This window comes from Momordica charantia (assembly GCF_013281855.1).
Source record: "Momordica charantia cultivar OHB3-1 chromosome 3 unlocalized genomic scaffold, Mcharantia_2.0 BLBB01000003.1, whole genome shotgun sequence".
NCBI lineage: Eukaryota > Viridiplantae > Streptophyta > Magnoliopsida > Cucurbitales > Cucurbitaceae > Momordica > Momordica charantia.
In genome coordinates this window covers 12,811,967-12,828,240 of record NW_028275161.1, presented here as the reverse complement: position 1 = coordinate 12,828,240, position 16,274 = coordinate 12,811,967, and the positions used below count along the sequence as shown (strand labels likewise).

Sequence of the window (16,274 nt, the reverse complement as noted above, 5' to 3'; positions counted from 1 at the left end):
TGTGATCTTTTAACTTGTTGATAGACGTTACTCTTGGTGTTCCCCGGATCAAAGAAATTATAAATGGAGCCAAAAGGATTAGCACACCAATTGTCACTGCAGCACTTAAGCATGATGATAATGTGAATATTGCCCGAATGGTAAAAGCTCGGATAGAGAAAACAAATCTAGGACAGGTATATAGTTTATTTAACTTGGATTATGCAACTCTGATGTTATGCATTTTTGTTATTAATTCATCAATTAGAAACCTCACCTTATCATTAATCAACTGTGTATTTTTAATTCTTGATTTTGTACAAACGATTAAGATTTTACCACGTGGCTCATCTTTATTAAAAATAAATGTTGTTCCTCAACTAATAGTTTCACTATTTTCTTGGTATTATTCTATTTTCCCTTCAACAAGTGTGTGTGTGTTTTTTTTTAACAAGATACGAACTTTTCATTGAGAATCAAAGATACAAACTCCATTTAATGTCAGTGGTCTATCAAACTTGTCCCGAAGACATTTAGGAGGGGTTTTATTTTCTCCTCTTTTTGTATCCAAAACAGGTTGATTCTAACTATCACAAGAACATTTTATTCACGGGAACTTCAGAGGAATAATGAAATAATTCTCTGTTGACTGTATACTTACTGTTATCTGGCATATGGAGGTTCTTACCCACTTTAATCCCTATAACATTTTTGTAGTTTTTAATCTATAAGGAGTAGATAGAAAGTTTTCTTAGTATACATTCTGGGACCTCCCGGTTTTCATCTTGATTGATCATTCTTGATGTCTTGCCTTTGATCAGATTGCAAAGTGCATACAAATTGTAATGAGTTCCAGATCAGCTTTAATAGAAATCAAACTTGACATGGAGAAAATCAGAGATGCAGAACTCTATATAGATGCCAATGTTGTAAAACAAGCAATTCTTCTTACTCCGAAACTCAAACTGAAGCATGAGGTGAGAGTAATTGTTCATTCTTTTTCTTGTTTGACTAATTTCAAGGTTCCTTTGATCTCAAATACCACATTATTCTGCAGCATATTAATGTTTTGGATGATAGAAAGTTACGAGTTCTTCCTCAAGACGCAGATAGGAGTAAACTTCATTTTAATCTACACTTCCTTAAAAACATGCTTCCAATAGTCGTTGTAAAGGTGAGTGAACCAAATTTATTAATCAGGATAGACCAATTTTTGTTCTTTGGTTTTTTGACTTTTAGGAGATATATAACTAACTTTATTGAATTGCAGGGTATAAAAACTGTTGGGCGTGCTGTCATCAAAGAGGAAAAGGACAAAGTAAGAAATGCCAAAAAGTTCAGTTTGCTGGTTGAAGGGTTAGTTTATGACTTTTTCCTGCTTATTTGAATTGCCTGTTCACTGTGGGGAGGTTAAAGAGCTTCCAACGCAATTTCATTCCCTTGTTTCATTGTGGCACACCCCCACAAGCATTTTGTACGTTCTCCAGAAAAGAGGAAGTGTTGAATGGTTCTTGCGCCCTGAGGCAATCAAATCCCATTTTTACTTTTAACTTTTAAGAAGTTTCAGGCTAAAATTTCACTACCCTTTTTACCCCAATTCTATTTTGCAACCTTTACTTGATCTAGCCTCTGTATTCTCATCTCTAGAATCCAAATTGTTTTTAATGACACCTGTTCTATGAATAGGGGAAGACAGCTTCTCTTTTAGGTGCTTTTAGCTTATTAATTTCATAGAAGGCCTTCAATGGATGAGTTCCTCTCGATTTTGATACTGTTTTTAATACCAGTTGCAGTGATTTTCTAATGTCTGCAAGGTCCTTAGTAGCCTCTTACTCCCAACAACTATAGGGGAAAGGAATAATAATCTATATATATGTTATGTTATATCGTTTTGCAGAACGGGACTTCAAGCTGTTATGGGCACGGAGGGAGTTGATGGATGCAGCACAAAGAGTAATCACATCATTGAAGTGCAACAAGTACTCGGAATTGAAGCTGCAAGGAAATGTATTATTGAAGAGATAAAATATACCATGGAAAGTCATGGAATGAGCATAGACATACGTCATATGATGCTTTTAGGAGATTTGATGACATTCAGGGTAAGTTCTGTGTTGGAATTAAAAAAAAAAATATTGTTAATTACATGTGTGATGTATAGGATGAAGCAACAAATGTTTCGGCTGTGTGACAGGGTGAAGTTCTTGGAATCACAAGATTTGGCATTCAAAAAATGGACAAAAGTGTACTGATGCTGGCTTCATTCGAGAAAACCGCTGATCATCTTTTTAATGCTTCGGTAAACGGAAGGGATGACAAAATTGAAGGAGTCAGTGAATGTGTAATCATGGGCATACCGATGCCACTAGGCACTGGCATGCTAAAGGTTAGACAAAGGTATGAATCTACTCCTTTTCTTATAGAACAGACATCAATTCATTTTATATGGTAAAACGATGCTGTTACTCAACCATACTGTATTCTGACCTGTAGTCAGGTTTAGTAAGCTCAAGTTTCCTTTTTGTGAGATTTGATATCATTGGCACTGTCTTATGCATACTTTCTTAATGTCTCCAATCCTGATTTGAAGTTCCAACATTATGGTTTAGAGTTAACATAAGATATTCTCAAGGTTATCAGAGAGTTCAGAATTGACATGAACAATTAACCAAGCATTTTTTTCTTTTTTTTAAACAGAGCTTCTGTGCCACAACATCTGCCTTATGGACCAGATGCAATTCTATCTTGAGTTCAACAAGTAAAGTATTTTATATAATGTAATAGTTAAAACGATTTATTTGTTTTCTGCTCAGTTTCAAGGAGTTACTTTGTGATAAATATCTGTTCAACAAGCTCATCATTTTGTTGTTTTGCAATCAGGTATCGATGGCATTCAGCTTTTTCAGTGATCAGGGTTTGTATATAGTCGGAGTTATAGGCCGTATTTTATTTATTTGCGTAGGGAAAGTATGTAGCTCACTATCATATCGAACTAGTTGTGGTATGGGCAAAATTTTGACAATTTTTCTTGACAACTGAGACTATCGTTGTTTATAATTGTCGTAATTTGAAGTTCTAAAGTGGTTGCAGATTCTTGTTGCATCTGTGGGTATTCTTTGTGAGCAGTACAATACATATAGAATGGAAGCGAATCACCATTGTAGTCAGATCTTTGTCTCTACGTTGTAGTCTTAAGCAAGGTTTAAATATCATTTTTAAAACACCGTCAAAAAGAATTTAAGTTAATATATATATATATTTTTAGTACAACATGTGAGAGTGGGGATTCGAACTCACAGCCTTTTCGTTGGAGTTATATGTCAATTACCGTTGAGTTATGTTCATTTTGACAAATTAAGTTAATAATTTTAAATAAGTAATAAATTTCTTATTGTCAACATTTTTCATATTATTGATAATTTGTTGATATATATATATAATATATATATATATATATATATTTCTTTTTTGTCAAATCTTTATGATATAAATGAGATGTTAATTCACACAGTGTTAATGGAAATATTGACATGTGGACAGAAGTTCAATGCTACAATATTAGCAACATTTTCTAAAAGTTAAGAGGGTCGTCCAAAGAAATAAGGCTTTTAAACCGCACTAGGACGTGTGTGCACTTGCACCTAAGCACGCACTTCAGTGTGTTTTAGCAAGGGAGTTTCATATCAAAGCTCCCAACTTTTCTTTTGTCCTTTGTCCCACTTTTGTCCTCCCACTAGTGATTTTTTAATTTGAATGACCTTTTTTTTCTTTCATAGAGAAATTCAATCATCAAAATCAATAAAATGTATCATGGACCAAGATCCAAATTGATCAGCTTTGTTGAGACGTACTGCCGAAGGAAAGAAACATATTACTTTTGGATCTAAGGATAATAGGAACAAGATAAAACAAAACTTCAATCAAAAATTGGGGGTAGTTCAAGAGACAATATCGGATGTACTAGCACCTAGGGAAGTTCTGCACCCTAATCTCCTTTGACACTTCGAACAGAAATTTAAACGTTAGTAATGCAGCAACTACATGAGGAGCAACTACATGAAGAGTGTGAAAGAGGGCTAGTGCAGTCTTTACTTTCCAGAAATGAGAAATATGTATTTGGACGTAAGGTTCATATTCTTTCTCGGGACCTCTGAAAACTTTGATTCCAGCAAATTCCATAGTAGAGACCTCTCCGACAACCCCAACTTAATCCAATTTGTTGCGCGTTCAGCCCTTTTGGATTCATCAGTTTTACTTTTGTCCTCATCCTCATAAGCCCTTTTTGCTCCTATGTTTCCAAAATTACCTCTAGCCTCTGACCCTCAAATTAAATGATAACAATTTCCTCCTTTGGAAGAATCAGCTTTTGAATGGCACTACTGTCCATTGTAGCCTAGTTTCGGCCAGGGATGATACCATGTTATTTTCTAGTCTATTTTCTACCCTTCCGTAAAAAAGAAGACTGGTGACTTGTAAAATAGTGGTACATGTAGCAAATGTTTCATATTTTATTTGTGCTCTTGAACTTTAGGATATGTTTCATCTATACAACATTGTGATCTCAAATTTGAAACTTGAAAAATCACCACAAGTCTCTTCCTATTGTGCATCTCTCGGGGACATTTCAATTATGTCCTTATCATTTAAATGTTTCATTTTAACCCTTAACCATGGAAATTGTTTCAGATCAATCATTTCATTATTTTCACCGCTTAAAATGAAGATGGAAATATGACGTCGTGGTGAGCGGTAGAAAAAAATCAAAGAGTCTTATTTGTCACATTCGAAATGACGTTATATAATTTTGGGGCCAAAGAAACGAATTTTGGGATTAGGTAAAATATTGTTTCCTCCTTCCAATCAAAAGAGAATTTTTTTTTTTTTTTTTTTGAGGGCTAAGTAGATCACAAAGTTTAGATAAAATTTGGGACATCCATCTCACAAAAATAAATGTTAGAGCATGCATGGAGGAGAGGAAGAGACAAGCAAAGAAATCGAAGATAATCAAGCCTAAACACCAATGTTTGTCGACATATTTTTTACATTTGAGGATGAAAATTGTCTTCCTTTGTCATTTAGTCTTGTTCTTTGTTATCATCGTAGCTTTCATATACTCATCGACCCCACTCTTCCACAATTTTTCTCTCATAAACATATTCATTCCATGCACTATGAAGCTTTCTGTTGAGGTCTTTTCTTGCTTGACTTTTCCAGTATTTGAGTAAAAAAGATTGTGATTTTTACCAATACATGATTTTTTTTTTCACAATACGTGGCTTCCCACATCATTTCAACCCAAAACCCTATCTCTTTATTTCACACTATGTGGCTTCCGCATCATTTCAACCCAAAACCCTATCTCTTTAAATTTGTTTCCACTCTAATCAAGACATTTTTTATGTGATTAAAACACTTCAACTCTTTTATAGCTCACCATCAAAGTACACTCACATGTAACTTTTATTTCTCAACCAATCGCTCCATTATATGTTCATCTTCATTTTAATAGGAAAGCTAATGAGGTTGGATTGAACAATTCCAAAGATGAAGGTTAAAATGAAACTTTTAAAATGATAATAGCATAATCGAAACCTACCCTAAGTTAATTTAGAGACATATAATTGAAACTTGTCGTCTATATGCTACATATACCACTATTTACGAGTCACCCACCCAGTCACTTTTCCATCTTCATTTTAACATAATAGCATACGGAAAGGTAATTTCGAAACTAGTTTAAAGTTTCAAGGTAAAAATAAAACTTCTGCAAAGTATAGAGGTATTATTGAAACTAATTACCCTAGAGTTGGAGGTATTTTGTTTTAGTTTAACTAGAAAAGAAAAACAAAAACTTGGTTATTTGAATTGAAGAAGAATAGTTGATTTCTTAATGTCGTGATTACAATAATTCATCACTTTTTTCCATGATCTCTGCTCTTGGTAAAACAAATAACAAAAAAAAAAAAAAAAAACTATTGAAAGTAATGAAAATTTAGATTCTATAGAAGTCTAGGTTGGATTTTTCTAATTAAATGATGATTTGGAGATAGCTATGATTGATCAACTTCACTAATTTCAGCATTCCGGCAGTTTCCCACTGATAAGTACATTGTGGATGGCTTATGTGATGGAAGAACTCTGCAACAATCCCTTCTTGGCGACTGCATATCAATATTATATATAATTCAAACAAAAACAAATTAGGTGAATAAAAATGTCGAATATTTTCCGTGTTTTCTTTCAATTTAGTCCCTGGTGTTTAAAACTTTCAATTTAATCCATTACATTTTAACGGTAATTTTCAATTATATCTCGTAAATATTAAATTGATGATAAACTTACCTGACATAATACATAGTGAGTTCGGTCAAAGGAAAAGTCCAAATTTTGCTGACATGCTAGAAATTTGGAGGACAATAATTAGGAATTTTCCACTTATAAGTTTAATTCTTTCGGTATGCAACCTCACTTATAATGTCATATAAAGCTTATCATTAGTCAATTTAACATGAAGTAACGATGAGTCAAATTATAAGTTTTGTTTTGAAGTTTGTCCAATAGGTATTCTTAACTTAAAAATGTATTTAATACATCTCTGAATAATAAATTTTTTAACTTTCAATTTTGTGAATAAAAGATCCATTTATAGTTGTCAATTTTTTAACAGGAACAGGAAGTATGAGATATACTTACTGGCGATAAACACCTAAGTTTTATTTTAAGAACTCATCAAACACTCTTCAGAATTGAACGACCTATTAAACATGTGATAAGGGTGGAAGGGTTACCTTTTGCCATCGATAGGGATCGGGCCTCTTCAAGACGACGACGGAGTCGATCTTGTCAGGAGAATTCATTTTCCAGCGACAATAGGGGTGGCGAGACTTATCCCTCAAGTAGACGCCAATGGTCTGCTTCCTGGCCCGACCGTAACGCGTCGTAGTCATGTAGAACACGAAAGGCTTCTGGCAAGGGTGCTTGGTGACAGGCCTTGTGTTGAAGGCGTAGGCTGTGTAGTCTGCCCTTCGGTACCAATTCAGAAATGTTCTTGTGGGCATCTCCAGCTCTCGAGGGGAGATCACTCCTCTTAGGATTTGAACCACGTACCCCCACGACACCGAGATCGACCACTGCTGCTTCTTGTCGTAGCAGATCGATTGCTGCATTATGCTCGACGAGTCGAGTCTTGCGGACTGGAATAGGCGTTGCAGGGCCTTCACCCGCGTCATGCGTGGAAATATTGGCTCAACCACGTCAAGGTGGTGGAGGGTCAACAAGGGGGTCACTGGATGAGCACCTAGAAGTCCCAATAGATCTCCGTACACGTCGTACTGCATGCAAAAACATTCAAACATTAACGACTAAAATAAAAGCTGGTTTGAATGAATACTCTTTTGGTTTCTCAACTTTACCTGATGAAATCCAGGTTCTCTAGTGAGGGGCACCCCAAGCTCAGCCATACAAGCCTGGATTCGATCATCACTCCCATACAATCCAGGATAGCGCTGAATGCAGCGATCCTGCATCTTCTCCAGCTCCTTAGCCAGCGGATAGCTTATGGCGAACCCTCCCCCACCATAAGCCATGGCGTAAGAGAAGTAAATGTTCTGCACATGGCTCTCCGAGGAGCTCCCAATGTAATAAAATTGCCTATGGTCGTATTTTGATAGAACCCTCACCACGTTCTCCACCATGAACACCGTGTCGTCGTCGCCCATCACGAACCACCGCACCTCCTTCATCCCCATCCTCAGAGTCTCCGACACCACCCTCGATATCCTCACCGCCGACCGCTGCCCCTGCCGGTTCGTGTACTTGAACCGAGAAGTGTCGCCCGAGATCCGCAGCTCAGGCAGCCCCTCGTTCCTCCGCGTCGCCACTCGCCTGTCGAGCCACACCACTCCCCGCGTCTCCTTGGGGCGCCACCACAGCTTTATGTACTCCTTCCGCTTAGCCCACAGGCTGGCGGAGCCTGCAATGCAGAAGACGATATGTTTGAGGTCCGTGTCGTAGCGCTGGGACTTGAGCGGCAGGACCGGCTGGATGGTTTCGTCGGTTTCGACTTCACCATCCTCAAAAAGAGGGAGATTGTATTGGGCGACCGTGGAGATGTTGTGGAGGTGCTCTTCCGTGAAGGTGGGGGCGCATTCTTCGGGGCGATCCGCAGTGAGGATGTTCGAGGAGTAAGCGACGTAGAGAATGAAGATGATGAGGAAAATCCAGACGACGGGGCTTTTGAGTCCGATGAATGTTGCAAGGCGGTGTGGCTGGGAGGTGGAGCGAGACCATGGGGACGACACTCCCCCCTTCTTGTCAGGATCTTCAGTTTTGTTCTTGCTGATGTTCTTGTTTCCCATGTTTGCTTTCGTTCTTTGTTTTTTGTTTTGTTCTTGGAGGGAACACACAGACCAAACACTGATCTGATCTGATCTGATCTGATCTTCGGATCCACAACGTATGTTTTTTGTTTTGGTTTCTTTAATCAAAACATGTGTTGGAAATGGTATGAAATGAGCCGATTTCGGATGCTACTAAAATGGAAGGAAATTGTATACTAACTAATTATAGCATCTTTGGTTTACTACACCAACTTGGTTACGTGGAAAAAATGAGTGAGTGATTAAATATGTTCTCGCTTTAGTTCGATTGATTTGTTTTTTTAATACAACTCACTGTTATGGTGGGGTGTTTATTTTAGTTGAACATAGACATCTTTAACTTGCTGAGTTAAGTTCAAGTTGACAGACAGTTAATTTGATTGATTTGAATGATATGATCATTAAAAAGCATATATTAATGAGGCAACTTAAGAAATTGAAGATCAATATAGACTAAGCATAGTTCAAGTGAATGAGATATTTTAATTACATCAGGGAGTTTTATTTTAAATATATATATATATACACACACATAAATTGGGTCGGGTAAAAAACGAGTCTTCTAAACTACAGTGTAATTAGGACTTGATGGTAAGAGCACTAGGTCAACTTCTAGATCTATGTTGTTCCGACCACCATTGAAATGTTAAACAACTAAGAGAAGGAAATAAAAAACATATATTCAAAAAAAAATAATGAGCGTTAGTTTTATAATGGCGGTCAAGATAGAAATAAGGGTAAGAAACACATATTTTATTTATATCAGCGAACTTACCTAATTAGATATTGCATTTTAATGTTTTTTTTTAGTGCATTTTAATGTACTCTTGTCAATTAAAACTGGTCAAGCTAACAATTTCTATTATTCTCACTAACCAATTATTACACATTAGTGCTAATTAATTATCTATAATTTTACCAATTTATTGAAAACATTACTTCTTTCAACTAAACTAATTGGTTAATTTCGATTCAATAGATTTTACATCAAGTTTTATCAGTTAGAATTAATCTTTAAATAATCAATTCCCATTCAATTTATATACGAGAATTTAAAAAAAAAAAAAAAGAAAGAAAAGAAAAAATGACCTTGGATAGGCTCGATATACCCATCTGTAATAGAGATTTCAATTGAAGCTGATCCTAAATACAAAATTTTATTAATAAAATACAATTATTCAATATTAATAATTTCAACCACTTGCACTAGTCTCCAACAACCAAAATTGAGCATAGTTTTAATTGAAAATTGGGGAAAATATTACCAATCTGCAACTGAAAATTAGCAACACTGCAATCTCATGGTTTCTTGTTAAGGAAATGTCACATGTTATGTAACAAAATGCAAACAAATTAACATTAACAAAATATTACACATTGTCAGTTCAGTTCCTAAAGCTTCAAATTAAGTAGTTTTCTATGGCAACAGGCATGCTCGCAATTGAAGCCTTACCATAGCTAACAACAGAAGAGAGGATTGTAGAATTTAAAACGAAAAATCATGAACCCTGTACTTCGAGATCGACAGTATGCTGCAAGAAACTATAAATTATGTTCACTTAAGTCAAAAATAGTGCCGATGTGAAAAGTTCAAAACGAAAAACTCGACCCGATAGTCGATCCTCACATTGCAAATACGCGGATGGCAAATACGCAGATGGCGAACATGAGATGCCACTGACGATGTACTCATGACACTTCTTTATGTACCATATTGAGTAATGAGGCCTCATCTCCCTTCATCATACCAAGAACAAATAGTTAGAATCAAAGAAGCACAAACACTTGAAAGCTTGGGTAACAAACACACGTCGGACACTCCAGCACTTATTGAACACAAATCAACACTTGTTAGCTCAATACATGTGTCACAGTAGTTGTACTAAGGGAATATAAATATTAGGCACATAACACTGGTTAAGTATAAGAAATAGATATAAAGGACAAAAGAATAAATTTGAGCAAAATACTTCACTCATTTAGTTTCACATTTAAAAAATGGTATGGTTTAATAAACCTATCTTTGCTATGTTGTGCAAAATGAAGTGTCACCACATTCATGACGTGCCATATTCGTGTCCGTATCCGTGCTTCTCTAACCTAGAAATATCTTCAGAGATATAACATTCTACCCATCCTCACAGTTTTGTATCCAGTGTTATCCTTACCCATTTGTCCTAAGAGAAATTCTCTCTTTATAAAAGAGAAAATCGAACAAAACGAAAATAGTAGCTCTAATAAAACAGTTGAGTGTATTATATTAACCCAAAAGACAATTCACCACTCACCAAAAATGCCTTGAGTATTGTTCTCAACTTGTCAAGAAAATAGCAGTGGGATTCCCTGGGGATGGAGGATTCTGCTTCAGCAGTGAAACCAGAGCACCAGCTTTTGCAAGGGCATCACTGTCAGATGCACACAATACTTCCACCTCTTCTAAACCTATTTGCCTTCTGATCAACTCCAAATTCTCTTTAAGAACCTCCATCTCCCCAAAAGGAAGCTTCAAATCCAAGGCCTGAACCCCAAGTGCAGCAGCCTCATCCTTCTTAAACCTCAAGAATGGCATACACAGCTTCTGTGTTTGTCTGAAATCCGCTGCCTGCCCAACTGAACTCTTCTGTAGTGCCTCCATTATTTCGCTGTCCGGTGCAAACGTGCGTTTAGTCGAGTCAAATTTACTTCGAAGTATCCTCAAGCATTCTGCTTTCCATCCATCGAATTGCTCATTCACATATATCAAGCCAGTCAATTTCTTGTCCTCGATCACCGATGTGACGGGAGCACTCTTCTTGTTGCCTTTTTTGGATCCTAATAGTTGCTTTTGAAGAAGCTTCCTCATCAGAACTATTGAGTCTTGCAGATATTTGTTTGCACTTTTGAGTGTTAAATCAGGAGAATCAGCCGAGGGCCAGCCTGCAGTAACAACAAATCCTTCCTTCTTCAACATGTCCCTCCAAACGTGTTCTGCATAATGTGGACATATCGGAGTAATAAGTCGTGTCTGCACATCCATGAAACGGAAAACCAAATCACGGTTCATGCCCCCGGCACCACATGAAAACCTATACTCATCCCTAGCTGCTTGGAGATCGTAAAAACCAGTCTTTAGAGCTTCTCGAAACATGTAATCTTTGTAGTGTTGCTCAGTCATTTTGACAGCTATATTGATTTCATTTTCAAAAACACGATCAGCATAGGTTGATGGATGGCCCGTTCTCAAGAATGAAGAAGAATCAGCCTTTAGAATATCTTCCATCCATGCAATTTCTTTCGTCAAACGTAATATTGCAGCATTTGCAGTCTCAAAGACAAAATTTGCATCATCAACACCATCACCAGCATCAGCCAATGAGAATCGTGTGGCATCAGCAGAGAACTCTTCGATTGCCTGACGCAAAGTTCTAAAATTCCCGGTCGACTTGGACATCTTCTCAGAGTTGAGCATAATGTGCCCATTACATCTGAACCCACGTGGCCAATGGTGCCTTGGCATAATTGCAGTATGATTGTAGATAGAGAATGTCAAGTGATTCTGAATAAGATCTTTTCCAGAAACCCTAAGATCAAAAGGATACCAGTACTCAAATTCCTGTTTCATCTGCTTAAGAATTGACTGTGAGATGCTAGATGATTTTGGTTCTGCAGCACCACAAAAGATAAAATCCCACACTTCATCAGTCATCTGCTCGGGTTTTATTGCAGAGGCACCGGACGCATACATGTCCCCGTTATGCAAGAAGTGAGCAATGGTGTAATAAGCCATGTAAATGGTGGAATCAGATAACGACTCAACTAGAAATTGTTCATCCCAAGGGATGCGCGTTCCAAGGCCGAAACTTCGTGAGCATGCCCACTGGTTGAGCCAACCCAATGTGTGCTCAAATCCATGCCTAGTCTCATCAGAAAACAGATCCATGTTGGCCAAGCACTCTTCAGCCAACTTCTTCCATTCTGATTCCCCGTATGTGATGTACCTGTTAGGAATACCATTATAGTAGAGATTAGGAAGAGTCGGTAGTTTATAAAAAATAAATAAATAAACTAAAGAGTTGCTTGTAAGAGACAGTTACCATTGATCGGTAAGAGCCACAATGCACTCATCTCCAGACCGGGAGGTAACTCGCTTCTCCGGTTCACTATATGGAATAGCTTGGCCAGTTTCAATGAGCTTGCTCCGAATCAAAGGCTTTGCTTCCTGCACTTTCCTTCCAGCAAATTCACCGACAACCAGTGTTCCATCAGTAAATCCTCTCAAATATGTCAATCTTTTAGCTTCAGCAAGCTTCTCCTTCTCATTCTGGCTCTTGATTTTCAGATCCAAGCAAACTTTTTCAGCAGCCCTGTCTCCAAATTCTGGGATATCAATAATAGGCACAATATCAAAGGGAAGAACCCATTCATCTTTAACACCATACTTGGCCCTAAGAGCTGGTTTTGATTTTAAATCATGCATGGCCATATAATCATCCGGGGCATCACTAGGTACACTGGTCACAATACCAGTTCCCTTATCCGTGAGAATTGTAAGCATGGGAAGGGCATAAATGATCTCATTAAAGGCCAGAGGGGACTTCAATGGGAGCCCTATCAAATCATTACCAGTCAGACGAATCAAGCATGTAGGCCTTTCAGGGACCCTAGAAAATTTCTGATAGGCTAGGTTAAGGGCTGCTCGTTCAGTAATGATAAATACATCAGTATCATTAATTTCAAATGCTCCATAGTTACCCTCAGGTAGTACCCATGCATTTGTTTGACCGTACATGGTCTCAGGTCTCAACGTTGCAGCAGCCAAATACACTTTTCTACCCTCCAACACTCCAATTTTAGGAGGAAAAGGTGGCACAACCTCCATCTTAATGAGAGTGTAATCTTGTGGCTGAACCCCTTCCCCAGATGCCCTATCATGATCGGCGCAGGGTTGGCCATCCAAGGGCGAATATATAGTATATCTTACATCTTTCACAATCTTCCCCATAGATTTCAACTTCCGCATTTGCCACCGTACAAATGAATCGAAAAATGGATTTATATCAGTAGTAATAAAAGAACGTCTCCAGTCACAACCCAAACCAAAAGCCTTAAGGTCCTCCATAGCCAAAGGAGGGAAGAATGTCAACCAGTTATAAGGACTTTGGAACTTGGATATCTCACTATCAGACAGACCAAAACTGCGCATTATTTCCCACTGGTACATCTGTCCACCTGACTTTGAAGCTGCCTTAGATTTCTTGCCCTTGAATTTGTCAGGTAATGTTGGATTACTTTCATTAGCATCCTCAGCTTCTACTTTCAAATTTTCTTGGTCTTCGATTTCACTAGGAAAGACTGGAGGATCACCAAACTGTTGGATTTCCCTAGCAAGCTTATCAGCAGAGGCCTTGATAGGCATGCCTGTACAGTGGAAACCAAATGGTAATAGGACTCGTGCACCTCTTAACCTGTGATATGCTGCAGCAAACTCCAATTTTGAAACGGAGAAAGCATGACCAATATGCAAGAATCCATTCATGTAAGGGAAAGGAAAATTTCCAAAGAACTTCTCGCCCACTTTAGGAGGTGTTTCTAATGCCTCTGCCCTGAAAACATCATACTCTTCCCACAAAGCTCGAACCTTTGCTTCAATCTCTCGGAGATTGTCCCTCCTAGCAAAGCTTTTCCCACTCTCTGATGCCATTTCAGCAAGACTAAAAAACCTGCAGGCACCAACAACATTATAAAAAATACAACATGCAAGCTGATTGAGTTCTATAACTTTCATACATCATTTAAGACTGTGCATATATATAATTTCAAGCAGTCTACCATAGGACAGCCATTGTCATGCACAAACACTTACAAGGCAGACAAGCAAATCGAGTTCTGAACTTTCCTACATCGTTTTAAGACTGTGCATATCTATGTATGTACGTGTGTGTGTGTGTGTGTGTGTGTGTAAATTTCATGCAGATCTTTTAAGATCACTAGTATACTATATAACCATAGACTAAATGATAAAACTTGAAATACCCCAACAAATTATGAATGACCAAATGTCAATCATATGTTAAAACAATATATGAAAAAATCTCACAGCAAAGTAGGAACTAGATACCCTCCACACTGGTTTCAGGCAAAAAAAAACAGGGTTAAATCTCGACAGGTTCAATTGATACACACGAGTCAAAACAGGGCTAAAAGTGAATTCAATACCTAAAATACACTAATTTGTCTGGGTAGGGTAGCTATAGAACAACGAATGCAATCATGAACCAAGTTATTCCCCTGACATTTCAAATTCCACAACATAAGTGAAGCTCATACTCACATTCACCCAATGACGACACCCCCCCCCCTCCCCCCAACCCACCAAAACCCGGAAAACACACACACATTAGTCTTAGAACAAAACGTAAACTTACTCCCAAATTTAAAGCACAAAGGTAGAACTTCAAAGGAGAGAGGGAGACAGAGAAGGTTGAGTCATGTCTATACCTTATATTCAGAACAGAATGGCGAAAAGGCAAAAAGCTCTTTGAGGAATGAGAAAAAGCCAGTGAGAGGCTAGTAAATTCTTAACCAACGAGAGATAGATTGTGCTTGCCCTGTAAATCAAATGCTTTTGATAATGAGATATAAAATAAGTTAAGCAGAATGGTAAAGAAGAAGAATGCAGCAAATAAAAAATAGTTATAAAATAATCAACCATTGTCAATACTGTCTTTTATAAGCGAAACATAAAGAATGGTCCCAAATATTTATGGCATTTTTTAAATTCCATTCCTATTCTTCCACCGTTTCCTCTCTTAGATATAAATTTATTTCAAGAAAATAAAATTCAGATCATATTAACTTGGAAGTATGAAGTGGGTTTATTATCTAGAATGGACATATCCATCAAATGACTCAAAAACCTGCCTACATGGGGAACATGATAAATAATCTAACCCATGCAAACTTCCTACATGGAATAATAAATAAATCTACGTATCCACCCCCTAACTCAAAGTTCTCTTCTTCAATCCAACTATTATCTAAACAGAGCAGAATTTCAAAAGAAAGAAATTGGAGAGAAATTAAGGATATCTAAACAGAGCAGAATTTTAAAAGAAACAAATTGGAGAGAAATTAAGGATGTAAAAAAGAGCAAATAAGGGAGAGAGATCTAAGCAGTAAGAAAGACCAAGTGAGTACAAAAGACAAACTTTAGCTCTGGGGGGAGTTTGGTGAGTCTGTGGAAAGGCGTCACAAACAGAACGCCGTGAGGGGTGGTGGTCGCCGGTCGGAAGTTCTGCAATGGATATGGGGGGAGTGGTAGAGGCCGAGTGTAGTAGAGAAAATGGCTATGTACTGAAATGAAGAGAAGAAATTAGGGCAAACTTTAGAAAGAAAATATAACCGAATCGTTTTGGTTCGATCGGTTTAGTCGGTTTTTTCTCTTACTTTTCTACTTTTTCAAACAAACCAATGGAAAGAAATAAAAAAACAAAACGGTGAAATACTTTGGTCTTAAATTTAAAAAATAAAATATTAAATAATACATTTTGTCCTTCTATTTTTAGTGAAGTACTTTGTAACAATTTGATCCCAAAACCATGTAACAATTTAATCCTAGTAGTTTTAAATTTGTAATGATTTAGTCCCATCGGGAAAAATTTAGTTAAGTTTCTTACACATTTAGATCTATAAATTGATGAAATGTGTTTATAAATTACAAAGACTAAATTATTATAACATAAAAATAGATATTTAATTTTGACAAAAATTTTCACAAAAGAGACTAAATTGTTACAAATTTTAAACTATAGGGATTATTGTTACAAATTTAAATTATAGGGACTAAATTGTAACCAATTTAAAAGTATAAAACTAAATCGTTATAAACTAAAGTTCATAAACTAAATTATTACTTTAGTAAAAGTATAGCGACCAGTT

The 16,274-nt window shown here is 37.0% G+C and overlaps 3 protein-coding genes across 5 annotated transcripts in view; 1 reads left to right on the top strand and 2 right to left on the bottom strand.

Annotated features, from left to right (window-relative positions):
• Positions 1-3,146, top strand: part of NRPC1 (nuclear RNA polymerase C1) — a 66,856-nt gene extending 63,710 nt beyond the window's left edge. For 2 of the 3 annotated variants that reach the window (XM_088122061.1, XM_088122059.1), the window contains 8 exons: positions 25-176; positions 801-956; positions 1,037-1,153; positions 1,250-1,335; positions 1,877-2,081; positions 2,174-2,376; positions 2,677-2,756; positions 2,860-3,146. In XM_088122061.1, the coding sequence (XP_087978187.1) occupies positions 25-176; positions 801-956; positions 1,037-1,153; positions 1,250-1,335; positions 1,877-2,081; positions 2,174-2,376; positions 2,677-2,728 (971 nt within the window). In that variant the 3' untranslated portion in view covers positions 2,729-2,756; positions 2,860-3,146. The remainder of the gene's footprint in view (positions 1-24; positions 177-800; positions 957-1,036; positions 1,154-1,249; positions 1,336-1,876; positions 2,082-2,173; positions 2,377-2,676; positions 2,757-2,859) is intronic. The other variant, XM_088122060.1, reaches the window with a different exon arrangement.
• Positions 3,147-5,880: 2,734 nt separating this feature from the next.
• LOC111023540 (uncharacterized) lies at positions 5,881-8,428 on the bottom strand. The gene is made up of 3 exons (XM_022301002.2): positions 7,392-8,428; positions 6,768-7,310; positions 5,881-6,140 (listed from the first exon to the last, which is right to left on the bottom strand). The coding sequence occupies exons 1-3, from the start codon at positions 8,334-8,336 to the stop codon at positions 6,030-6,032; spliced, it is 1,599 nt and encodes a 532-aa protein (XP_022156694.2). The 5' UTR covers positions 8,337-8,428; the 3' UTR covers positions 5,881-6,029.
• Positions 8,429-9,639: 1,211 nt separating this feature from the next.
• On the bottom strand, positions 9,640-15,702 carry LOC111023537 (ATP binding/leucine-tRNA ligases/aminoacyl-tRNA ligase). Its single transcript, XM_022300999.2, has 5 exons — positions 15,545-15,702; positions 14,835-14,944; positions 12,431-14,056; positions 10,646-12,334; positions 9,640-10,094 (listed from the first exon to the last, which is right to left on the bottom strand). The coding sequence occupies exons 3-4, from the start codon at positions 14,035-14,037 to the stop codon at positions 10,669-10,671; spliced, it is 3,273 nt and encodes a 1,090-aa protein (XP_022156691.2). The 5' UTR covers positions 14,038-14,056; positions 14,835-14,944; positions 15,545-15,702; the 3' UTR covers positions 9,640-10,094; positions 10,646-10,668.
• Positions 15,703-16,274: the final 572 nt, after the last annotated feature.

What these genes read in the sequence shown, in the direction of transcription:
- LOC111023540 (XM_022301002.2), bottom strand. Translation starts at nt 8,336, where the DNA reads ATGGGAAACAAGAACATCAGCAAGAACAAAACTGAAGATCCTGACAAG. An exon ending in GAGAACCTGGATTTCATCAG is followed by an intron (nt 7,311 to 7,391) that starts GTAAAGTTGAGA and finishes TTTTGCATGCAG; the next exon opens with TACGACGTGTACGGAGATCT. An exon ending in ATCCCTATCGATGGCAAAAG is followed by an intron (nt 6,141 to 6,767) that starts GTAACCCTTCCA and finishes ATTGATATGCAG; the next exon opens with TCGCCAAGAAGGGATTGTTG.
- LOC111023537 (XM_022300999.2), bottom strand. Translation starts at nt 14,037, where the DNA reads ATGGCATCAGAGAGTGGGAAAAGCTTTGCTAGGAGGGACAATCTCCGA. An exon ending in GTGGCTCTTACCGATCAATG is followed by an intron (nt 12,335 to 12,430) that starts GTAACTGTCTCT and finishes TATTCCTAACAG; the next exon opens with GTACATCACATACGGGGAAT.